Source organism: Strongyloides ratti, assembly GCF_001040885.1.
Source record: "Strongyloides ratti genome assembly S_ratti_ED321, chromosome : 1".
In the NCBI taxonomy this organism is placed as follows: Eukaryota; Metazoa; Nematoda; class Chromadorea; order Rhabditida; family Strongyloididae; genus Strongyloides; species Strongyloides ratti.
Window position 1 is genome coordinate 6,580,999 of NC_037307.1, and position 26,317 is coordinate 6,607,315.

General features: G+C 25.5%; 8 protein-coding genes across 8 annotated transcripts; 4 read left to right on the forward strand and 4 right to left on the reverse strand.

Moving 5' to 3' along the window:
• Positions 1–1,617: 1,617 nt before the first annotated feature.
• SRAE_1000207300 (Non-lysosomal glucosylceramidase) lies at positions 1,618–4,521 on the reverse strand (the record flags this gene model as incomplete). Its single annotated transcript, XM_024649105.1, has 2 exons — positions 1,618–4,026; positions 4,084–4,521. 2 exons carry the CDS (start codon positions 4,519–4,521, stop codon positions 1,618–1,620), a joined length of 2,847 nt encoding a protein of 948 aa, XP_024503016.1.
• A 1,514-nt stretch (positions 4,522–6,035) lies between these two features.
• On the reverse strand, positions 6,036–8,577 carry SRAE_1000207400 (Adaptor protein complex 1, gamma subunit; the record flags this gene model as incomplete). Its single annotated transcript, XM_024649106.1, has 2 exons — positions 6,036–8,472; positions 8,516–8,577. 2 exons carry the CDS (start codon positions 8,575–8,577, stop codon positions 6,036–6,038), a joined length of 2,499 nt encoding a protein of 832 aa, XP_024503017.1.
• A 462-nt stretch (positions 8,578–9,039) lies between these two features.
• On the forward strand, positions 9,040–10,278 carry SRAE_1000207500 (Dihydroorotate dehydrogenase (quinone), mitochondrial; the record flags this gene model as incomplete). The annotated part of the gene is made up of 1 exon (XM_024649108.1): positions 9,040–10,278. One exon carries the CDS (start codon positions 9,040–9,042, stop codon positions 10,276–10,278), a length of 1,239 nt encoding a protein of 412 aa, XP_024503018.1.
• Positions 10,279–10,383: 105 nt separating this feature from the next.
• On the forward strand, positions 10,384–11,142 carry SRAE_1000207600 (Ribosome biogenesis protein TSR3 homolog; the record flags this gene model as incomplete). The annotated part of the gene is made up of 1 exon (XM_024649109.1): positions 10,384–11,142. The coding sequence occupies one exon, from the start codon at positions 10,384–10,386 to the stop codon at positions 11,140–11,142; it is 759 nt and encodes a 252-aa protein (XP_024503019.1).
• Positions 11,143–11,759: 617 nt separating this feature from the next.
• SRAE_1000207700 (Kinesin-like protein at 64D) lies at positions 11,760–13,832 on the reverse strand (the record flags this gene model as incomplete). Its single annotated transcript, XM_024649110.1, has 3 exons — positions 11,760–13,279; positions 13,403–13,646; positions 13,689–13,832. 3 exons carry the CDS (start codon positions 13,830–13,832, stop codon positions 11,760–11,762), a joined length of 1,908 nt encoding a protein of 635 aa, XP_024503020.1.
• A 449-nt stretch (positions 13,833–14,281) lies between these two features.
• Positions 14,282–18,336, forward strand: SRAE_1000207800 (WD40 repeat and Cyclophilin-type peptidyl-prolyl cis-trans isomerase domain and SAC3/GANP/Nin1/mts3/eIF-3 p25 family and WD40/YVTN repeat-like-containing domain and WD40-repeat-containing domain-containing protein; the record flags this gene model as incomplete). The annotated part of the gene is made up of 8 exons (XM_024649111.1): positions 14,282–14,708; positions 14,760–15,457; positions 15,508–15,844; positions 15,893–15,945; positions 15,982–16,256; positions 16,476–17,491; positions 17,534–18,130; positions 18,182–18,336. The coding sequence occupies 8 exons, from the start codon at positions 14,282–14,284 to the stop codon at positions 18,334–18,336; spliced, it is 3,558 nt and encodes a 1,185-aa protein (XP_024503021.1).
• Positions 18,337–18,453: 117 nt separating this feature from the next.
• On the forward strand, positions 18,454–20,267 carry SRAE_1000207900 (Mitochondrial translocator assembly and maintenance protein 41 homolog; the record flags this gene model as incomplete). The annotated part of the gene is made up of 3 exons (XM_024649112.1): positions 18,454–19,381; positions 19,560–19,899; positions 19,994–20,267. 3 exons carry the CDS (start codon positions 18,454–18,456, stop codon positions 20,265–20,267), a joined length of 1,542 nt encoding a protein of 513 aa, XP_024503022.1.
• Positions 20,268–20,366: 99 nt separating this feature from the next.
• On the reverse strand, positions 20,367–23,425 carry SRAE_1000208000 (E3 ubiquitin-protein ligase MARCH6; the record flags this gene model as incomplete). Its single annotated transcript, XM_024649113.1, has 3 exons — positions 20,367–23,059; positions 23,112–23,327; positions 23,371–23,425. The coding sequence occupies 3 exons, from the start codon at positions 23,423–23,425 to the stop codon at positions 20,367–20,369; spliced, it is 2,964 nt and encodes a 987-aa protein (XP_024503023.1).
• Positions 23,426–26,317: the final 2,892 nt, after the last annotated feature.

A 26,317-nucleotide genomic window follows, 5' to 3' on the forward strand; every position in this document is an offset into this window, starting at 1 on the left:
ATTTTTTGTTAATCATAAGTAACTACTTTTAAGGTAGAGAGAAAGTATTCCCTAAAAATTTTACTAATTTCCCATCAAATTCCCAGAATTTACCACCCATATGTTTTTTCAACTCTTGGTAAAATCAGTGGCTTGTATCCATTCCAAATTTCATTTATATTGTTAATACGTACATCTGGAATTAGATATTTAAATCAGCACTGTAAGTAACAGTCTTATTCTTGATTCCAAGTTGTTCTTCAAGGTATATTATAGAGTCAATAAATAAAATTTTTTAACGTTCAAAAGTGTTTCATTGTCAGGTTTTTTAACAGAAATATAAACAACATGTCTTTTTCTGTTCGTTAAACTTGCCCTATAATTCAAACTCCATCACATGGTGGTCTTCATTATAATTCCTTTTGTTCATTTTTAGAAAAAATTTTGAATTCGTTGTCGTACAATTAAACATATCCATGCAAAAATTTGTTTCTTATTTAAAATTTAAATATTAAATTGCATTATATTTAAATTTTAAAAATAAATTGAAATTTGATGCTCAATGATCTAAATGATTGTACTTGTATAATGATTTTTCAACTTACGATTCTTTTTTATAATTTTTTTTGAATATTCATTGAAGCTTCATTGAATCTGTTTTTAGTTCAGCAGACCTAATTTTTGTTTTCCTCCTAAAAAAATGATATAAGATAATGTAAAAAAAAATTTTTTTAAATGCAAAATAATACAAAATTCATAATATATATATATAATACAAAATTTGAATTTTAAAAACAGTATATTAATTTTGAATTTTAATAGAAATAAAGGTTATAAATTTGAATATTATTTATAAATTAAATATTAACCTTATTGTATTTCTAAATTTTGAATATTAAATTATAGTAAATTATATTTAGAAAAAATTTTAACACGTATTCGTTTTTAATTACACCAAAATTTTTATAATTATTTCTTAATAGTTTCATTATACTTCTCATTTATCAAATTACCATAAACATAAAAAAAAATTTATTCATCTTTTATTTGCATTAAATTAGTATAACACAAACTTTATAATTAATGTTGTGGTTTCTTTTTAGGTTGTTAACAAATGGTAAGAAGATATTTCAAAATTATTGATACTCTGTTTTTGGTTATATAAAAATGTTATTAGTGGAATTATAAAATTTTAAATAAATTAAAACTAATTTTTAAAATTTATTAATAGGTGATTAATTAGCTTATTATAAAAATGAGGGATATGTATAGTTAATTAATATGCAAAAAGGCTAGGAGAGTAATAAATTTAAATTGTATCATTTTTGCTAGAAAAAAAAAATACATTTAATAACAATATTTTAAATTGAAAGATTGAAACGTCTCCAAAGTCAAATAAATTATTTGGATTTTTTTATTTCTAACATTTCTTTATACAAAAAATATATTTTAAAAATTTAATTGTAATGGGAATAATTAAATTATAATGTTAAAATTATAAAAAAATTTATTACAATATATTATGCAAAAATATATCTCGTATTTTTTGCAAAATGCAAATATTAATAAAAAGGTTTATTTTTAATTCAATATCAATTAAATGCTACTTTTTTTGCTAATTACAAATATTAAATTTAGTTAATTTGCTTTTTCTTTTTTTGTTAATTCCCAATTCATTGCCCAAATACTTAGGGGACGCATATACCCTATTGCTCTATAAAAGTTTTTTGAATATAATGCTTCTGGTGTTTGATATTGAAGACCTGTGTTATTATAACATGTATTATAACAACCATATGCAATTTCAAAACTTTTTTCTACTTCACCAATTTGAATTAATGATGAGGCAACTGCATATGTTATACCTGTCCACATTTCATCTGCCTGAATATGATCAGTATCAATTTTACCATTTGGTTTCATTCCATTAACAACACCCATATTTCCATTATTAAATTTTTTACAATTATATTCATAAACAGTATTTAAAGATGAATATACACGATCAAAAGGTAAAATAGATTGTGCTAAATCTTTTGAAATACTATGTAAAAACCAATAACCAGCTAATTGATCTGCCATAATTGTACTACTACTTAAACGTGATTCATCAAAATTATAATATTTACCATTCCATAATTTTGTATTAAAAACACATTTAGCTTTTTCTAAAATATTATTATATCTTTCTTCTCCCTCAATATCACCTATATCACGTGCCATTTCAATTGAAACTCTTAAAGCTGATAACCATAATGATCCACAATAACTACTACAACCAACCATTTTCCATGCATCATATGTTTGATCAGCAGCACCAAAATTTTCTATCATTCCATCATTATTTATATCCCATTCAGTTATACCAACTTCTATAAGAGATTTAACTTTTGGATAAACAAATTTTAAAAATTCCATATCATTATTTCTTAAAATTAAATAATTTCTATAAACTGTTAAAACATATTTTAAATTTAAATCTTTCCAATGAGCTGTATCATGCATAACATAACAATTACTATTTATATAAGGTTCTAGAGCTGGATTACCAAGATCATGAGGTAATCTTTGTGGTGTTTTAATAGGTGCTTTAACATTTTCCATATAATATTTTGTTAATTTATTTTCTGATCGATCAATTTGATCAGTAAAATCTGAAACAATACTATGTTCAATTTCTGGAAAATGTGTTGCTAATGCAAATGAAGCATAAAAATGAACATCATAAGTATTAATCATTCTATAATCCCAACTTTCCATATACCCAAAACGACCATATTCTTTAAGAACATTTTTAGTATACTCACTAATAGATGGTTCATTTTTTTCCCATTCATCATCATATTCAATCCATACACTTCCACCATCTGTTAAATAATATAGTTCATTAATAAGTGCACTTTTAAACCAATCCGGATATTCATTATTTTTTAATATAGGATCCTGCCACTCATCTATTGCTTTTGACCAATTTATATAATTTAAAAATGAATATGTTATTAAATTGGTAATTGCGTTATCATCACACCCAAAATATCTTGTATATCTTCTTTTCATTAAACGTTTTTTTTTACCAAAATAAATAATTGGCATATGCCATACAAGATTAAATATATAAGAATCTTTTTTATGTGCTTTTATATTTTGAGTTATACAAACTCCTACACCAATTTCATTATTATTAAAATAATTATCTTCAATTTTTTCAATTTTTCCATTATTTTTTAATTCATTCCATATATTATACCCATCACCAGAAGGATTAAATTTTTCACAAATACTAATATTTTGACTTTCTTTCTCTATACCACTTAAACCATATATACAATTCATTCCAGAAATTGTATTTTTTAATGTAACACCTTTTATAATATTATTATTTTCAGTTATATTAAATGATTTTGTTTCACAATGTCCCTCTTTATTCCATTTAATATTACCTGTACCATTTCTCCATGTAAATAATATACTAATATCTAAATCATCATCAGAATTATTTTCAATTTCAAATTCAAATATACTTGTTGGAAGTGATGAATTTTTATAATCATGTGGTATGACAGGTGATGTTTGTTTACATATTACAATAACATTACACTCTTTTATATTATATTTAGTCCATGATCTTGGATATAATCCACGATACTCTAAATCATCTTCAGGAAAATTAAATTCCCAAGATGAAAGGTAATCTTTTTTTTTTTTTAATATATTATTTAATTTTTTCTTTTTTTTATTCATTGTTAATATAGCTGATAGTACTTTTTGGTATATAGTTGTTCCATCTTTTTTAATTGATAATATAAATTGATTAGCTTTGATAAATTTTACTTCTTGTTCTACAATACCAGGTCTAAGAGAAAATTTACAAAATCCTCCTCTAAAATCTCTACCAATACTTCCGGTTCCAATACCACCTAATGGTACACCATAATATGGATGATGAAAATATGGTTCAAAACCATTAATAAATAATTCTTCTCTATTTTTAAAATTTTTAAGCCAATATCCAAGATAACGTAAGGCAAATGGTAATTGTTTAACACACTAGAAAAAAAAAATACAAAAATAAATAATATAATAGTAGTAAAATATAAAACATACATGAATTAATGGTGGTCTTTGAAATGGTAATCGATGGTCTATTGGTTTCTTAGAACCTTTTGCAATCCATCCATATGTATTAGTTGAAGTATCAAACATTAATACATTATCAGAATCTTTATTACTAGTCATATCATTTTTGGTATTATTTTCTTGAGTACAATTTTTGGGATAATGATTAGTCATTAAATTTTCACCCATATTTTTAGTTAAATTATCCAAATTACTTTTATCATCAGTTGTGTTATTGAATGTATTTACGTTAGTCTTATGTTTAGGGCCATCAATATGTTTTGGTAAAAAGTTGTCTGTTTTAGATAAATTTTTAGTAATCCTATTATCATAGCACATACTTTCTTCCTCTAAAGATATTTTAATGCCGTTAGAAGAAGAAGTACAACTAGATGAAATTGATAAAATATTTTTAGAAGGAGCCATAATAAAAATTTCTTTTAATTTCTGAAATTTATAATATTATCATAAATATTTATATTTTATTATTTAAAGAAATATTTTTTTTTTAAAATACATAAAGAATCCTTATAATAAAAAAAATACATATATTTATATATATAAATAATTATAAAATAAATGAATAAAAGATCTTATACTTATAAATAGTTTATTTTATTACTATTTAATTGTTTGACAGACATAATTTTTTTTTAAAATTTTTTTTTTTATAAAAAATATCTAATAAATAAGAAGTTATTTAACATTTAATTATTAATAAATATATATTATTAAATTAATAGATAATTATACCTAAATTTACACAAAAGAAAAGACAATTTTCTTGACTACCATAAAATAATATAAATTATTTATATTATATGTATGATATATATAAAATTTATTAATATTTGCTTTATACTTATATTAATAATCTTTGTAGAAAATTTTTTTATTAAATATGCAACGAAAAGTTATTTGATACAATATAAACAATTTATATATAATTATGTTACTTTATACATTATATTTCAAAATTTAATATATGTATATATTGAAATATGTTTAGAAAATATGTGTAAATAAATACTTCATACTTAATAAAAATTATTATCAAAACTTTATTTAAATAGTCTATTAAAAATTTCATTTTTAAGTTGTTAAACATATGATCAATTTAATCGAGAATCAATTAAGATAAGACGTAAAATGAAAAGAAAGACAAGTAATAATCTAGTTTCTGGTATTTTATAAAAACTCTAAATCTTTTTGTTAAATTGTATAAATATATATATATATATATAATGTAAAATATTATTTATAAACTCAATTTAATTTTCTTACAAACGATTGACAAAGACAATATATTGACTTCCTAGCATAACGTTATAATCTACTTATGTAATATGTTCTTTTAATATTTTATTATAAAAATTTGTACAATTTTGTGAGTAAAATATGATAAATTGATTTAAAATTTTTTTTGTATAAATAGAAAAATTTTAGGAAAGAATATTTACTTATTGTTTAGAAAATTTTAAATAATATAAATTTGTTTTAAAAATAATAGAAAGCTGTTTTTATTACCATAACCACTCCTATTTTCAAACAATTACACCACCTGTTCAATATTAAAACATTAAATGATGTTTTATTTTATTTTAAAAATTAAAACAACCATAAAAGATACAATTTTTAGATAAATACGTATTATATAAAAAAAAAAATTAATAAATTTTATAAATGTCGTCATTTAAAATGAAAGAATGATAATATAAATAGGTTAGAAATAATCAGTATTTTGCAACAAAATTGATATACATTTAAGGTTTATTATACAGAGAAATTTTTAAAAGTAAAGTTAAAATATTAAATAAAAATAAAGACAAAGGTAAAATAATTTATTATATTATTTTTTTGAATATGTTATAAAACTAAAAATTTTTCTGGTACGATTGCTTAAATTAACAAAAAAAAAAAACTAATACAATATTTTTAAATTATAATCCAATATCACCAAAGTCTGAAATATCCGTTTGAAGTACTTTTGATTCTTCACGTAAAATATATTCTAATTTAAGTCTTAATTTCAAAGACATTGCTGGTGCATTTGGAACTTTCATTATTTTTAACATTTGTGTTATTGTATTATCACCACATCCAGCTAATTCATTACCAGATGGTGGCATTATCTCAATTTTATATGCTTTTGTAGCAGCAACCTGGAAAAGTACATTTTTTGCAGGAAGAGGAGTATTGTTCGTTGCTATAAATCTAAGTAATGCAAAATCTCCAAACTTCTGGTCAACCATCATTTGAACTTCCATTCCAGCTTGATTTATAACAATCTTTGCTGGTGTTTCAATATTTACAAAGGATAAATCTGTGCCATTTTGTTTTGTAACTGTTGAATTACTACCACCTAAAAGATCAAGTAACATATTGTTATTAGAAGTATTCTGTTGAATTTGAGGAATTCCATCACCTAATAAATCTAAAAGATCTTTTTGTACAGATGATGTTCCAACTTCAGCTTTTGATTGTGGAGCTGAATCAGATGTAAAATCAAATCCAAGTAAATTTACATCTTCAGATACACCATTTTGAGGAATAAAATTATCTTCACGCTCATCACTTTCAATAGGAGCAGCTGCAGCATTCAAAGAATTATAAGTTATTGTTGGCATTCTTTCAAGAGTTCCAGTTTTAAGATCTGTCCTACTTAAAACATTTGTCAATTCAACAGCTCTTTGTTGTAATTCCATATTCATATGAGTTGTATACATATTAATTAATCCTTTAATTCTACTATCATAAGCTTCAAATCTTATAGCTAATTTTGCTAAAGCAATTAAACCATATCCTTTAGTTGAGTTTTTAATTAAACTGCTTGGTAGTATTCTTTCAAATAAATTAATAACATCTTCAGGAGAGACGCCATCTCCATTATCATCAACAGCAGACAACAGAAGATCACCAAATTCCCCAATACACCAAAACGCTACTTGAAGTAACGGTTGACATTTTATTGATGATTCTTCATTTGCTGCACGGAAAAGATTTAATGCAGCAAATGATTGAAGTTCATTTTGTGAAGAAATCAACTGAATCATACAACTGACAATTTCATCAGGTACATAATTACCAGCTATCTTAAGAACACTGATCATTGTGTTTATGTGCCAGGCATAATTAGGTGAAAAACGTTCAGTTGCTACATACATTTTAGATGCACATTCAGCTTTAAATTCTGGATCTGCTTTTTCTATAAAATTTAATATTTCCTGAGCAATTTGTGTAATATTTTGTTTATTGATTAACACAAAACACAATTCCATAGCTCTTTTTTGTATTGAAACATCAGGATCCTTAAGACATTCTACAATTGTTGGTCTATGTCTTTGAATTGCTTGATTATCAATATCAACAGCCCTTAAAAGTGTATTAAGAGCAACATAACGTATATTTTTGTCAGCATTCAATAAAAATCTTCCCAAAGTATTTATAGCCAATACTCTTAAACCATTATCAGATTTTACTTCCATTATTGTTAGAACAGTTTCATATTGTATAGCATTTCCAACATTTTTCGATGAGTCAGTGTTAGTACTTACTTGAGCTAAAACATCACTCATTGCATCACTAGCTTTTGCATCATCCTTTCCTAGAATTCTGAGTAATTTTAAAATTTTAACCTGTAAAAATGGATCTGCAATCCCGTTAATATCATGTTCTGGAGAATATCTATTTGATAAAAGACTTCTTAAAAGTGAAACTAATGTAGGGACTGATTTTCTAAAATGATTTCTAACATCCGGTGATATTTCACACATTTCTGTTATCAATGTCATTCCTGAAATTAATACACCATGACTTTTTTCGTGCAATAATTGACTAGCAGCTGGAATAAATATTTCTAATAATTCTGGAGCTTTTTTTATTACTCTATAAGCACATAAAGCAGCTTTTTTCTTAGTATAAGCACTACTTGATTTTAATAACTTTTCAACTTCTGTAGCTAAGTTTCTACACATTTCTGAAGAACCTACAGAGCCCATTGTACATAAAGCTAAACCTGTTATGTATTGATTTGAATTAGTTAAATCAATTTTAATTGAATTAGTTACAAGTAAATGAATTTCACTTCTTTCATCCAATAAAAGCATAGCTCCTAAATATCCAATTCTTTTATCGGTAAACCTAGGCATTGCTAACATTTTCATGCATTCCATTTGTCCAAAATGAGCCGGATAACCAAGAATATAAATATACAAAAGTTTAGCAACATTTCTTCCTTTCCAATGATTATCATTATCACGTAATGCTTCACGAATATTAGCACTTTCTCTATCCACTAAACTTCTTTCTTCAGCTGCTGTTCTAGCTGTTCTTATTAATCGAATTAAATCTCTTAATCTCATTGGAGTTCCTAATGTTCTATAAAATAAAAAAATATACAAATTTTTTATTAAAAAAATACCTCCCAAGCCTTGTTTTTACTTTATCCAGCTTTTCACGAGTCTTTTCGACTACATTAGCCATAGTAATTTGGGATGATGAAGAAGCCAGGGTGACGATTTAGATATCTGAAAATAAAATTTATTACAGGTAAAAATAATCAGAAAATTAATCAATGCGACACGAGGAAGATTTATTTGTATAATGTTTGTGAACACAATTATACTGTCAATAAAATATCCGATGACGTGTTTGTTTTTAAAAAAATATTTAAATAAAAATTTTTTTATTCCCATTGTTATTTGGACTTAATAAACATAATAGGAAATTTTATGCAAATTCCCATATAAGGTTTAATAATTGTTGGAAGAAGGAGTATTGTTTATGTTTAGATAAATCCATAATATTCGTGTTAAGACAATATGGGAAGGTGTTCATTTTTCATAATATAATTTTATAATAGACTAATTAATGATAAGTTATTATCGATTAAATTTTTTCTTTATATTTTAATATCTAATTTTTTATCATCATGATTATTTAGAAATGTATCGTTCTCATACTCCTAGACAGCAGATTGTCAAATTTATTCGTGAAGGAATGATTCCTATATTTGTTGGTGGTGGTATTGCTTTTGTTGGTATTCAGCTAGTATCTGGAAGTGAAAAATTTTATAAAGAAGTTGTTATGCCATTAACTCATAAATATTTAGATGGTGAAAAAGCTCATCGTTTAGCTGTTATTGCTTGTAAGTATGGTTTGTATCCTAGATGTGGACAAAATCTTAAAGAATATGACAATTTAAAGACAAATGTATTCGGCAAAGAATTTAACAATCCATTGGGAATAGCAGCAGGATTTGATAAAAATGGAGAAGCAATAAAGGGTATGAAAAATATGGGATGGGGATTTATAGAAATTGGTTCTGTTACACCACAACAGCAAGAAGGTAATCCGAAACCAAGAGTATTTAGATTAATTGAAGATCGTGGTATTATTAATAGATATGGTTTCAATTCCGATGGATTAGATGCTGTATTAAAAAGAGTTAAAGAAGCATTTAATTTTAAAAATCAAGTACCATTAGGAATTAATCTTGGAAAAAATAAACATCAAACTGATGCCAAAGTTGATTATCAGTTAGGAATGTTAGCTTTTTCAAAATATGCAGATTATATAGTTATTAATATTTCATCACCTAACACACCTGGTCTTCGTTCACTTCAATCCAAGGATGAATTGATAAAAATTATTACTGCTGTAAACGAAAAACGTTGCCAAGACAATGATAAAGAAACTAAATTATTGTTGAAAGTAGCACCAGATCTAACTACCGAAGATAAGCGTGATATCGCAAATGTAATAACTGATAAAAAATATAAAATTGATGGGGTAATTGTAAGTAATACAACTATTTGTAGAAATTTTTCTTTGGAAAGTGAATTTAAAAATGAAACTGGTGGATTAAGTGGTGCTCCATTGAAAGATTTAAGTACGAAATGTATTAAAGAGATGTACCAATTAACAAAAGGAAGTATTCCAATTATTGGTAGTGGTGGAATAGAAAATGGAAAAGATGCTTATGAAAAAATAAAAGCCGGTGCATCACTTGTTCAAATATATTCCGCTATGGTTTATCAAGGATTTCCTGTTATTGGAAAAATCAAAAGAGAATTATCTGAACTTATTGAAAAAGATGGATTTAAATCTTTATCCGAAGTAATTGGTATTGACAATGTAATTGATAACAAATGTAATATAAAAAAAAATTGGTGGTTTTGGTAATAATTTTTTTTTATTGAATAAACTTTTTCCCAATTTCCTATCTTTGTAAATACTTTTAATATTTTTTTTTGTTAAAATTTCTTTTGCTATTTCTAATAAATAATAATGCGTCATAAGAAAGGAAATTTTCAAAATAAAGATAAAAAAACAAAAAGAAGAGATAAAAATGAAGAAATCCGGGAGCCTATAAATTCTGGAAGCGAAGAAGAAGAAGAAGTTGGATCTGATTTATCATGTGAAGATGACATTGATGAGAGTGTAGATATCTCGAATTTTAAAATGCCATGTATCTTAAAAATGTTTGATTATAATCAATGTGATCCAAAAAGATGTTCAGGAAGAAAATTGATGCGTTTTAATTTAATAGAATTGCAAAAATTTTCCTACAAATTTCCTGGTTTAGTTTTATCTCCAACTGGTACTTCAACATTATCACCAGCAGATAGAGATTTTATAATTAAAAATGGTTTAGCTGTTGTTGATTGTTCATGGAATGAAGTAGATAACACTCCATTAAATAGGGTTAAAGCTCAAGAACACAGATTGTTACCTTTTATGATAGCAGCTAATCCTGTAAATTATGGAAAACCTTGTAAGTTAACTTGTGTTGAGGCATTAGCAGCTGGTTTATATATTATTGGTGAACGTGATGCTGCAAACGTTATAATGTCAAAATTTAAATGGGGTTTGAATTTTATTAAAATGAATAAAGAAGCACTTGATTTATATGCAAATTGTAAGAGTTCCAGTGAAATCATAAAAGCTCAAGAAGAATATATTGAAAAAATAACAAGGGAATCTGAGGAAGCACGAAATGCTCCATTAGATTTACCCCCTGGCTTTAGTGATGAAGAAGATGATTAATATTATATTTTATTTTTATAATCACTTTGTTAATTTTTTTGTTATTAAAACTTTTAAAAAAAGTAAACGTGACTATTGTTTTTATTAATTTTTGATTTAAAATTCTATAAGAGGTTCAAGTTTTTGTTTGATATTTTGGTAACAAAATTATTTTGATTTGCATACTAATTTTTTTTGCACTTTAAACTATTTTTACTATTAAATAACTAATTTTATATAAATTATTATAAATCGAAACAAAAAATAATTAGAAATTATATTTTAAAAGCATAGAATTTTATTTTTACAAACAAGAAAATTCCCATTTCGTAGATATATCATTAATTTATAAAATTTAATTTGGTAAATAAAATAAAATGTTATTAGTTGTAAATCAATATATTAAAATAAAATTTAAGTTACAGTAAAAGCCTCGTTTACAAAGATAATAAAAATTTTTTTATGCAATTTCCACTCATCTAGAATATATTTAAAATTTCAATATTTTATTATTAAATAAAATATATTATATAATTACAAACACAAAAATGTGAACATTTAAATACAGACAACAACAAATATGAATGTGAATATAATTTAGATTTCATTAAAAATAAATACCAAACAAAAAAAAATACTTAGTCTAATAATGCTTTCAATGCAGCATCACTACGTTCTTTTTTGGCACTTTTTAATCGAGCTTTGGTTCTTGAAGCCATAGATGGAGGATGTGTCATTGCACCTAAAATATTTGCATAACTAAGATAAACATTTTTCATTTGAGAATCTTCTCTTTTTACCACTTTTGGTACGACACCCTTTGTAGACCTCATGTTGTTTCCTGTGTATGCAATGCCTCTTAATTGCCATTCGCCTATTTCTTCATTCCATGATACATGTTTTTCTATTAATTCTAAATACTCTTCTGGAATGTAATTATCAATAATAGTTAAATACAACATCAATTCTCTTCTCAATTGCCTAACATTATCCAATAGTAATTCCATTTCTCTCTGATGTTCTTCTTGGACATCCTTTAATTCCTCTTTAGCATCACAAAGTAAAGTCCACACTTTTTTAAGTTTTTTTGTTTTGCCATTAGCTTCTTCCTGCAAGGATGAATATTTTTCTTCAATATCTAATCTTTCAGCTTCTTTTTCTTTTAATACTTTTCTTAATTCTTCTTCACTTTGTCTAGATTGTTCTAATTCAATGTTACTTTCCTCCAACAATTTTGCCTGAATTTCAGCTTTCTCAAGTAAATTCTCACCACCTATAATTAAATTCTTTTCAATTTGATGTAACTTTGCTTTTAAAGCATTATGCTCTTTACGACTTTTTTCTAGTTCATCTTCTTTAGATTGAAGTTCTAGGATTAATTTCTCTCTTTCACCATCAGTAACTCCTATTTGTTTCTCCAAATCTGAACGAATTTGTCTTATTTCAGCTTCTTTTTCTGCAATTTTTTCATTCCAACGATCATCACAAGCTTCAACATTTACTTCTGATTGTGGAGTAATTTCATCTAATTCTTGATCACTTGTTTCACTATTGTCAATTTCACCTCCTTCCAATTGTTTTCGTAATAATTCAATTTCCTGTTGAAACTTTCGCAATAAAGCATCTTTAGGATCTTCGTTAATTTTAACAACATTCTTTATATTTTTAGCTCTATTTGCATATCTTAGAGTACTAATTGTTTCATCGTAATTATAACCAACAGGTCCTATATTAGCAATCATTAAGGTCTTTGAATTACCACCAAGAGAATCTTGTAATAACCTTGTTAATTTACTGTTCCTATATGGTATATGAGTACTTTTTGGATCAACTAACGCACTTATAACATTTCCCAATGTACTTAAACTTAAATTAATTTTTGAAGCTTCCTTTAATCTAATTCCAGTTACACCTGTTTTCGATTGCCTTTCAGATCCAGCTAAATCAACTAGATGTAATTTTCCTTGTATTAAATGCTGAGTATTTCCAATCATTTCCGAACATTCAATGGTAACAGTAAATAAAGCATGCGATCTTGATGAATGTTCATTCATATTTGTAGCACCAATACTTCTATTTTTAGATCCTATTTCCATTATTTTAAACATATTGTCAGCATTTGAAACAGTGACAGTAGTTAAATCTTTAACATATACACCTATATCAGGTCTTTCTTTCATTTCCAAATTTTTACTATTTTCTTTTATCAATAAATCACGAATCTCTTCATTATAAATTTCTAAAAATGATACTCGTACTAAAAAAGTTTTGTCATCTTTACACTTAGATATGTGATCAAATATATGAGCAAATGAATTTGGTATAATTCCTTGTTGCTCTGGTATATCTGGAATACCAGTCATTGTATAGGTTTTTCCAGTTCCCGTTTGTCCATATGCAAAAATTGTTCCATTGTAACCTTTTAATACATTTTCAACTATAGGTCGAGCAACTGTATTGTATACAGTTATTTGACTAGAATCTACATCAAATATTTCATCAAATGTAAATGTTTTTGATGTTTCCTTTAAAAAAAAAATAAATAATTTAATGTAAAATAAAAATACCTCTGGATTGTTAACATTTTTAACTGTTATATTTTTTTCAATTTTATTTACAAATACTGCAATTTTTTCATTATGTTCAATTTCTTTTTTACTTAATGGTCTACATCTTACACAAACTTTTACATTGCTAACTTCACCATCCATAATAATAAAAAATTTAAGAAGATTTAAAATAGGTTAATAAAATGTTAAAATTGTAATTAATAAAGTGGCAAGCTTAAAACATAACAGGCCATTGAAATGTTGTTGCTAGGAAACGACGTATTTCAATCACTAAATAAACTGTGTTAAAAATAGTAGTACACAACTTTGTTAACGCCTCTCTAACAATCTTATATTGATTATTTGGAAAAATGTTACCCGACATTAATACTTTTTATAATATTTGATCTCACACAACAAAACATTCACAGTATCTATTGTTTTTGTGTTGTATTCAATTTTCTATTTAGAGTTTTATTTTTTAAGTTATAATTTTGTACAAATATTTCTTTCTATTGTCATACCAAGAAAAGTAGGAAATTTTGAAACAAAAACTTAACGTTTTAGGAGTTTTTTTTTTTATTCTTTTATATGTTACATTTTATTTCAACATGTCAGCTGACAAGTTTAGTAATTCTGAAAACCCTGCGTGGATTGCTGCTCAAAGAGCACTCCAAAAAATAGGCGCAGAGACAGATCCTGTTGTTAATGGTGGAATGAGTTTTACACCACCTGTCGGATTCCCCTACGGTCCTCATTATCAACCATATTATTCAGGAATAAGTACTGCGGGCCATAATAATATCCAAGCAGGTTTCCCTACATTAGATTTATCATTATATAATTCTCAAAAACCAAATTTATCGTTTGTTAAACCAAAAGTAGGTAACAATTTAGGCAAGGTTCAATATCAAGCTAGAGGCACCATTAGTAAGGGTCTCTTACCTCCTTCAGTTCAAAATACAGTATCTGAAATTTCACAACAAAATTATTTGGGCAATAATAAAGCAAAAACATTTTTTCAAAATGGTACCCAAGGTAAATGAGTATTTTTTATACTATTCATAAATAAAATTAATATAATTTTAGCACCAGGTGTACCTACAATTAAATTTAATCCAACAAAGAAACCTGTTGGATTATTGCTTCCTTCCCAACTTGTAAATGAAGATTGTGATTACCCCTTGATTTCGAAAGTTAGTCATCCACCCTTACGTAATTATATTTTGCGCGCCTTCAAATCTCTTCCAAATCCTAATCAGAAGCATAAGTTGTTAAATTATTTAGAAGAACGTGTTACTCCTTTAATAGAATCCGGTGCAACAAAGGCTGTTAACTGGGATAGTGAGCCATTACCACACGAAGTTGGTTTTATTTTCGAAACATTTAGTTTTTCGAAAACTCAAAAACGTCCAGCTCCACCTGTTAATATGCCAGCAAAAAAGTCTATGGTAGGTATGTCTTTGGATTCAAATTTTACTGGTCCTGATATTTTATTATCTGGTGCAAAAATAACTAAAAATAAAAGTAAGAATTTAAAGGATGATCAAATTAACGGACCAGTTGCTGATAAATTAAAAGAAAAAAGGGCGAAAAGGTTTGCAACTGAACTTGGAAAAAATAATACAATTTCTCCAATAAAATTCTTTCCAACAAATAATTCAAGTCCAATTTACTTTTTAGACACTAAAGGTAACAATTCATATAAATTTTCAGAAATTAGCATGGATGAGAATTTTGTTGGAACATCAACTGAATTGGAAAGGAGGTATCTACGTTTAACTGAGGTATGTATAATATGATGATTATATTTATAATATTTTGTTGTCTTTTTCAGAGACCACGACCAGATCAAGTAAGGCCAGAAGCTGTTTTAAAAAAGTCTATTAATCATGTGCTAGGTAAATATTACAAAACAAAAAATTATGATTATGCTGGTGGTCAGTTAAAATCTATTCGCCAAGATTTATGTGTACAAAATATTAGAAATCCTTTCGCCATTTATGTTTATGAAGAATGTGCAAAAGTGGCTATTGAGAATGGCGATAAGGAAGAATTTAATCAATCTCAGCAACAATTACGTCAGTTATATTCATTGAATCCAAATACAAACAATGAAGCTAATTTTTTCGGTTATAATCTTTTATTTCTTTTGTATACTAATAATCCAATGGGTATGTTTATTTCAATATATTATTGTTTATTTATAATTGTTATTCCAGATATCAATAAGTGGATGCAAAATTTAACACGTGATAAAAAAAATAACAAAGTGGTAAGATTTGCTTTGGGTGTATTTCATGCTTTAAAGTATAAAATATACCCTCGGTTTTTTGAATTATATCATCAATCACCTGATGCAACATCAAAACATTTAATAAATATTTATTTGGATAGAGAAAGGTGCAATGCTTTAAAAATTATTTTAAGTGCTTATCAAGTTTATATTCCTCTTGAAGTAATTTCTGAGAATTTGAGATACGAAATTAATGAATTGAGAGAGTGGTTAAAAGCTAAGGATATTGAAACTGTGCCTAATAAAGAAGGTAAAGAGGTTATTGAGTGTAAAAAATATATAAATAACGCGTTCAAATAATCTAAACAAAACAAAAGCATTACAATTCCCATGTTAGTGATAATAATTTAAAGGTATTGTTTGTTTGTAAATTATGATCGTTTCGGCCTTATCTTTGTTTTTTTTTACATAAACTATAAAATATTTTCTACTTTTCATTTTTGGTATTTCATCCTTCCCAATACTTTACTTGAATTAAAGACCCGTTAAGGAAATATTTTTAATTTTAGAAGAACTATGGATTCAAATACAGAGTCAGTAAAAAAAATTAAATCAAAGAAAAGAAAAATTAAGAATATCCCATCAGCAAGTGAGGTAGAATCATATTTAAAAGAATTACCAAAGTGTGATTCTTATGAAAAATCCTTTATGCATCGTAGTAATATCACACATGTTTTATCTACTCTTACAGATTTTATTATAACAGCTTCAAAAGACGGTATATTAAAATTCTGGAAAAAGACACATCATCAAGGTATTGAATTTGTAAAAGCATATAAATGCCATTCACATGAGTTTATTGATCTTCAAGATAATCACAACGGTACATTATTGGCAACTTTGTCAACTGAAGACAAAAGTGCTAAAATTTTCGATGTTTCAAATTTTGATATGACAAATATTTTGTCTTTTTCATTTAAGCCTTTTTCTTGCGCATGGCTTGATAGAAGTAGAGATGTTATAAAAGCATTAGCTGTTTCAGATATTGAAACTGGTACTGTATATGTGTTTGATAGTAGTGATAGTAAAAATATTTTGAAGATTTTTGAAAGAATGCATAGATCTCCATACACTAAAATAACTTATTCTCCAACACTTGACATTGCTATATCAGTAGATTCTAAAGGAATATTAGAATATTGGAGTGGTATTCAGCGGAACTTTGAATTTCCTGATAGTGATGTAAAATTTTCATCAAAATTATCAACAGATCTTTTAATACATATGAAAGAAAAAGTCAAAGTATACAATATATGCTGTTCTTCAAATGGGCAATATTTTGCCACTTTTTCATCAGATTTTAAATATCGTGTTTTTAAAACACTTTCAGGAAAATTGTTATCTGTTTTCGATGAATCACTAGAATTTTGTGAAAAAAATCCTCTTGATTATGAAGAATTAAATATTTCTTCAATGGATCTAGCTAGAAAAAAAGCTGTTGAGAAAGAAATTTTAAATGATAATTATATTGTTTATACAATTAAAATGAAATTTGACTATAATAATACTATTCTTGTTTATCCATGTATGTTTGGAATCAAGATGGTTAATATTTTTGATAAATTAGTATTAAGAATGATTGGAACTTCAGAAGTTATGAGATTTTGTTCGGTAGATATTTGTAATGCTCATCCATTTAATGAACATTTGATGCAAAGTGTTGCTACAGTAAGAACTGATCAGTGTAAAGATTTGTCAGAAAAAGCATCTGAACCAGATCCTTTGATTGTTGCTTCAGCTTTATCCAAAAATAGATTTTATCTTTTTACTAATTGTGAACCATCAACAAGAGATGATAAGAATAGTACTGATAATAGAGATATTGTAAATGAAAAAATGGTAGAAGAAATTGTTAAACCTGTTGTTTTAAATGAAATAATAACTGATTCAAGTGAAATAAGAGAAAAAGCCATTATTCATACATCTAAAGGTGACATTCATGTTCAACTATTTTTGAATGAATGCCCAAAAGCAGTTCAAAATTTTTGTACACATGCTTACAATGGTTATTATGATGGTCATATTTTCCATAGAGTAATTAAAAATTTTATCATTCAAACAGGTGATCCAACAGGAAAAGGAACTGGTGGAGAAAGTATCTGGGGTGGAGAGTTTGAGGATGAATTTCATCATTCACTTAAATTTGATGCACCATACAAATTAGGTATGGCTAATGCAGGTCCAAATACTAATGGTTCACAATTTTTTATTACAGTAGCACCTACAGAATGGTTAGACGGTAAAAATACTTTGTTTGGTTCTGTAATTGATGGTTTCAATGTTGTTAATTCAATTAATAAAGTTCAAACTCAAGAAAAAAGTGGTAGACCATATGAAAATATAAATGTTATTTCAATTTCTTTATTATAATTTTTTTTTTGTTTTTTAATTTATTTCTTTAAATAAAAGTCATGATACTCACAACGATATTATTTATATTATTGGAGAAATGTTTTCTAAAAAAATAAGCTAATCATTTTATTTTTTATGGATTCCTTTTCTTCTATAAAATCTGAATACTTAGAACTTATAGGATGTATTCCACTTGATACTGCAGATTTTGTATTTGCCTATGGATCTGGCGCTATACCACAAAGTGGTAATAAAATGAGTGACAAAATGGTTGATTTCATTGTTGTTACAAATGATCCATTGAAATTTCATATTGATAATATTAATCAAAATCCTGGTCATTATTCATTTTTACGTAAGTTAGGACCAAAACGTGTTACAGAGATTCAGACAAAATTTGGTGCTCGAGTTTATTACAATACCCGAGTAGAATATAATAATAGAATGATAAAATATGGTATTATATCAACAGATAATATCTTACAAGATTTACTTGATTGGAACTGGTTATATGTTGCTGGAAGGATGCAGAAACCTATTTTAAATGTAGTGAAACCTACAGAAAAGATAAAAGAAGCAGTTGAAATTAATCGTATATCAGCTTTACAATTTGCCTTATTAATGGTCGAAGATACATTTACTTTTGAAGATTTATTTAAACATCTAGTTGGTATCTCATATAATGGTGATTTTAGACAGATAATTGGAGAGGATAAAGATAAAGTTAATAAAATTGTTCGTGGTGGTTATGATAAATTTATTGAAATTTATAAACCTTTACTAGAAAAAGATCCAAGAGTTACAATTCTTTCTAATAAATGTGAACAGGATAATACTACACAGGCTATTTATCATAGAATTAATCTACTTCCATTAGGAATTATAGATAATATACAAAAAATATGGAGAAAAAAGGATAATGAACGCAAGGATGTTGAAGAGATATCATTTTCACTTGCTAACAGAACAGATTTTGATGTAATATTAAGGAGAACGACAAGTAATATTGTTGCAAAATCATCAAGAAATCAAACAATTAAAAATGCTTTATCAGCTGGTATTGGTAAATCTATACTTTATAGTTCTGCAAAAATTTTAAAAATGATTAGGTCAATGAGATGATGTATATTATTAATAACAATAAAAGTCTTTAGGTTTTAAAACAAAAAAAAAAAACAAAGGTAGAATACCTTCTATATATTTTTTTATTATTGCTTTCATTAAATAATGTTTTTTAAAAGATATGGAAAATAATACTCAATCATCAATTGACTTTCAATTGGAGTTGGAGGCCTGTACTTTAAATGTAAAAGTAATTGTTTTAGAATCCTGTTATATAATTTTTATTGGTAAAAGAAATGAAATTGATATTATGACGATGGGAAATTTTGGAAAATCAACAATACTTGACTTTTCACCAGGAGCTAGTAGTCAAATGTATGTTGAGAGTTTAAATTTGAAATTGTCAAAAGCTTTTCCGGGGAAGCAAATTTTTGTAAACACTGATCTTTCTTCTAATGATTCACCTGAATTTTGGTCTGAAGTATTTTTAAAATTTGTTCCTAAACTTAAAGAAATATTGTCTGTTTAATAATTTATTAAATTTTAAAAATATATATGTATATAAGTATTTTCTTTGAAATATTTTTTTTTCTACTAAATTTTAATAGTTAAGAATAGGTATAATGCTTGCATTGAGACAAATTTTTAAAAAACAATTATTTTCAACATCAGTTTATCGTTTCCAGAAACCGATAGATACAAAAAATGATGATAAAAAGAAGAAATCTTTAAATGAGCAAATTGCAGGGAAACTTGATGAAGTTACAGATTCTAAACCAAAAAGTAAATACTATAATGAAGAAACAGGAGAAATTGGAGGACCTCAAGGGCCCGAACCAACACGCTTTGGAGATTGGGAGCGAAAAGGACGTGTCAGCGACTTCTAGCCAAAGAATTTATTAAGAAATAGACTATACAAATAAAATATACCCAGGTATTCACTATGTTTACAATTTGTTCTTTTTTTTAAAATTAAAAATAAATGTTTATTTTAAGTTATCATAATTGACAAGTTCTTTTCCAATTAAATATTGTTCATTTCTTATTTTTTGTGATAATTTCCTCCATTTATTATATTGCCAAAAAACAAAGCAAATGACAAGTTGTAGAGATAAAAATACCAGGGGCATTAAAAATGACAAGTATATTCGTTCGTACACACTACTTCCCGTAAATAGAAAGGCAACTTCTGCAAGAATCACTGGGAAGGAAACTTGAAAAAGAATGAAAGCAGCTAATGGTAATACAATGTCCACATAAAATTCTTTTAATCGTATATTACGTAAACCACGGAAATACAAATTTTCTAAAGCATTTTTAAACCACCACTCTGGACCAATTGTTATAAATGAACATATTGCTTTACAAAGTACAAAACCATTAGCATAATATTGTCCTACATGAAAAACAATAGTTTGATGGTGAAAATAAAGACGATACGGAACTACAATTACACTGTAAATGTAATAACCAAATAAAATTGGAAATATAACAATAATTGGTATCGCAGCAAAAATAATATTTAAAGTTATTTTTGCAAACGATTTTATTGTCTTTAAAATATGATCCCAACCCATCATAGCCCATTCATAAGCTACAATTGATCCACGGAAAAGTGGCCACAAAGCAAATATACCTATACCAAATGTATAAAATTCGTGAACATTTTCAAAACCTAAAGCTGCAACAAAAATAAATCTTCCTACGATTGTTGGTAAAACATAAAACCCTAGAGCTATTGTTATAACCGTTATGCAACCACATAATATCAATGCAATAATTCTTAACTTGAAATAATTTGGTCTAATGACTTCTTTATTTGTTTGATTTTTACGTTCACGTTGATTTAATTGTAGTGCATGATGCTGCATACCTAAATGTAATTCTTCGAATTGATTTTCCATTCCTAGTTCTGGAGGGAAGTGAATTCTATCTTCATTGTCATCATTAAATAATGTTCGATCTTCTGGTGCTAAAAGATAATCTAATAAGCCAAGATATTTTCCAATTGTAAGACAAATAACTTTAGCAATAGATTTTGTAAATGCTCTGGCATTAAAATGAGTTAAAATATTTGGTAAAACATAATTAAGGATAAATAATTCATATGCATAATCTGTTACCAATTCAACATCTTTGTATAGATAAATTCTAAAAGGTAAAATTGATGGAAGAATTTTTGAAATTATTGTCAATGGGAAGAAAGTTACAAGTAAAACAAGCAATGAAAATATAAATATTGAAAGCGTAGTTCTACGAGCATGTTTTATTAATGGTTGTTCAATCATTTCATGAATTGGATTAAAATCTGGATCGTTTAAATTTCTAATAAACCACAAAACTTCAGGTCTAAGTAAATCTCTTAAATTCATTATTATAGAAGCAGAATAAAAAATAAAATTCATTCCAAATGTCCATCTTGTAATAACAAAAGCCCAAGGCATATCTTGAAGAAAAGATGCTTTATCACTTAATGTTGCACCATTTGCAGCAAGTGAACTCATATCAAGCAAAATTCCGGAAAATAATGGAAAAACAACTATTTCAATTATAATTAACATTACTACTTTTACAAGAAGATAAGCTATTCCTGATATTTTGTAAATTCGATCATATCTTAAAAATCCAGATACTGAATGTATAACAAACATTCCAATCATGCCCATTACATAACCAGCTGAAATTCCAGCAATTGCTTCAAATGCTTTTAAGTGATCAGGAATTAAATCCATTGGAAAAAATGACATACCAACTTTGTATGGTAAAGTAGCAAATAAAACAGTTATTATAGCAGTTATACCTAAAACCCAAGCAATATGACCAAGAAACAAAAAACTTCCATCAAAGCCAAGAAATCTTCTCCAGGTAAACTCATCACCTCGATCACCCCAATCTTCGTTATTCTCATCTTCTATATTTTCTCCACGAAATCTTCTTACGACATCAGGTTCATTTATTTGATTAGGTACATTTTCTTCATTATTAAAAAAATTTTCTCTTTCGTTAATATTATTTACATTATTTTCTTGAAAAATATTTTCATCTTCTAAATTATCATCTTCATCTACCCATTGAACTTGTTCTACATGTGTATTAATATCATCGTTTGTTAAATCTTCAATACTATCACCAACATTTAAATGAGGTATCTCATCAAAAACGTCAGTTGCTTGTCCTTCTTCATTATCATTTTCAGTTAAATTTTCCATGTTATTTAAATTAGCATTATTTTCAAACATAAATTCTAAATTTTCTAAATTATGTACTCCATTAACACCATATATATTATTGTCATCTTGAGATTCATTTCTATTTGTATTATTTTCTAAAACATTATTGATTAAATGTAATGGATCAATTTCAACAACATCATGTTGCCGTTCTGGTAAATTAATAAAATCATGCGGAGCACTTTGCATTATTTGTTCTTTAATCCATAAAAAACTAAAGAAACCTCCTAACATAATAAGCATTACAATCCAACCTAGTGATACATCTCTTGCAATTGCTTTGATAAATTCATCATCTGTTATTTTTGGTAATAAATAATGATAATCCAGATTAAAAAAGAGTGAATATAATCTAAAAGACATAAATGGCACTACTATTGTCCAACATATTGAGACAATAATATATGTCATTGCCGTTTTTAAAGCTTTCTGAATAAATTTATTCATCCCTAATAAAATATATATTTAAATAATCCATAATAATTAATAAAAATAACATACCTTTAAACATTACCGTTAATGGTAGTGATGACGGCATATCCGCCTTGTAAATAGGTTTGAAAGAAAATTTATGATTGCATAACTCACATGCCTCTTTTTTACTATGCTTCAACCATTCTGTTAAACATTTCTGATGAACATATTTTATTGTTCCAATACATTTACAAGGATAATATAAAGGCTCATCACCAGAAAGACGGCATACTCTACATATATCTAAACATAAATAAAATATTATTTTAAACAATATTTAACAAACCTGTATCCTCGTTATCACTCGTATCCTTCCCAGAATCTGTTACATCGTGAAACATCATTTTTTTTATTAAATATAATATTAGAAATTGTAAATTTTAAAATATAAATATTAGATAATATCTTATCAAACTAAAAAAAGTATCAAACGTTATGTAGAGCTATAATTGATAAGAAAAGATACCGGTGACGAATAAACTAGCCTTGTTTTATATATATTGGAATAAAGACACTCATTGGGTGGTGATTAGTCTTATGAATAGACTTTGATGTCTATTATTTTAAATATCCCAAATTGAAACACATGCGAAATTAAAAAAATATATTCAGCTACCGTGTGGTTTAGGTACAATAAGTATCAGTATAATGTATACAATATTCTATAAAATTAAAATTAATTTTCTATAAATAATATTAAAAAATTAATAAATTTTTCTTTTTTAAAAGAAAAAAAAAAATCAGTAATGAAATATTAAAATAATTCAATAAATAAGCTAAAAGTCATTAAGATAATTTAATAATAAAAATAATTTATTAAATATTCAATGAAAAATAACATTACGTGAAAATTTAAATTACTTGAGTAAACTTCAAAGAAAAACCTAAATATGGTTATGAATGTAAACAAATTATAATATATTAAAAGTGATGTCGACGAAAAGAAAAAAAGAAAATTATATATTAAAAATAATACACTATGTCAAGGAAAATGTTTACTTTTAAATGTATTTTTATTTTACAAATGACTATAAATACATCATAAACAGCTTACTGATTGAAAAAGTCCTTATATTTTTACTAAGCTATATATATTTTTTTTACAGTTAAAAATTTTGCCTAATGACAAATTGTAGTTTATAACATTAAACATTCTAAACTTTTTTCTTAAAAAGTTTTGAAGATTTAAATGAGTAAAATGATACTGATAACCATAATTGTTTAAAAAAGTTATAATAACACTTCCATCAAACTTATGGTTTTCAACCACTTGAAGCCAGTAGAGAAAATTGAAAAACTTATAATTGATGACTTCTTAATTATTTCTTCAATTTAAACTTATAAAATTTTTGTTTTATGTTTCAGAAATTGTTTAATCTGCAGCCAATTTTTGTAAGATATTTTTTTATACATAATTTTTTGTGTTTTGCTATTTATTATCTATTTCTATTATCCCAACACGAAAAATATTTTCTAATTTTTAAACTTTGAACATTATAATAAATTATATTTAAATGAAAAACAAATTTTAGTACGTGAAACTTTTTAATGTTCAATTATATTGTTTCAATTTTCTAAAAACTACAAACATAAAAAAAATATATTACTTTTATTTTGCATAAAATTAATATGAAACCAACTCTAAAATTGATCAAATTTCTTTTTATTTTAACGACATATTTAACATGAATAATAAAAATGAATTTTTTTATTCTTTTTCATACATAAAAATTTATTAAAAAAAATTAATTGTTAATACGCTACTCATCTGGGAGTAATGTCGTACTCCTCTTGTAATTGGATCTTTAAAATTCACAACATGATTGAATGTATATGAATATAGAATAGCTATAATTATTTTATCATACGATGCAAGAATATTTATAGGCAAAAATAATATTCAAAAAAATGATATATTACAATTTAATGTTGTAATATTTGAATATTAAAGTGATTCACAGTTTTATTCTGGAATACAAGTTGTTCTTCAGTGTATATAATGGAGTCAATAAATAAATTTTTTTATAACTTTCAAAAGTGTTTCATTTTCAGGCTTTTTAGCTGAAGTATTCACAAAAAAAATCATTTTCCGTTGTAAAAAAAAGATAATATTCAAAAATATTTGTTTTCAGCATATATAATATTAAAATTCAAATTTTGTTTTAATTAGAAAAAAAATATAATTAATAAGTCATAATAAAAAGCAGTGATGCAAAAAATTTCAAATGTATTACAAATTTGAATATTAAACAAACTAATATTCAAATGTTGATAACAAAATAATATCGTTGATAGAAAATTATCTTTTTTTTACGACAGAAAATGATGGTTTTTTTTGTGTGTGTTAACAAGACGTCTTTTTCTGTTCGTTCCATCTTACCTATAGTTCAAACTCCATCAACATGGTGGTCCTCATTATACTTGCTTTTATCTATTTTTAGAGTAAATTATGAATTTGTTGCTGTGCAAATAAGCATATCCATGCAAAAATTTGTTTCTTATTTAAAATTTAAATATTAAATTGCATTATATTCAAATTTTAAAAATAAATCAGAATTTGATGTTCAATGATCTAAATGATTGTACTTGTAAAATGATTTTTTGAACTTACGATTCTTTTTTATAATTTTTTTTGAATATTCATTGAAACTTCATTGAATCTGTTTTTAATTCAGCAGACCTAATTTTTGTTTTCCTCCTAAAATAGTAATATAAGATAATGTAAAAAAAAATTTTTTTAATGAAAAATAATACAAAATTCATAATATATATATAATACAAAATTTGAATTTTAAAAACAGTACATTAAATTTGAATTTTAGTAAAAATAAATGTTAAAAATTAGAATATTATTTATAGAACAAATATCAATCTCGTTGTATTTTTAAATTTTGAATATTAAGCAATATAAGTACAAATGTATGCAAAATTGTTATATATTTGTCATATAAAGGATGATTCAATAAATAATTATCAAAATGATTTCTTTAAAAAGTATTCAAGTATAAATAAAATTTTCACTTTAAATTTATTTTGATATTAGTAATTTGACTATTCACAATTTTTTTATAAATTTCAAGGGTAACTTAAAACTTCTTTAGCCTATAAAATTATTGTATATATATTATATATTTATCAAAAACTAAAACAATATCTTACAGATAAGTAATTTTAATTTATTTTAATATTTATTTTTTTTTATTTATACATTATATCTGTACTCTTTGTGTTTG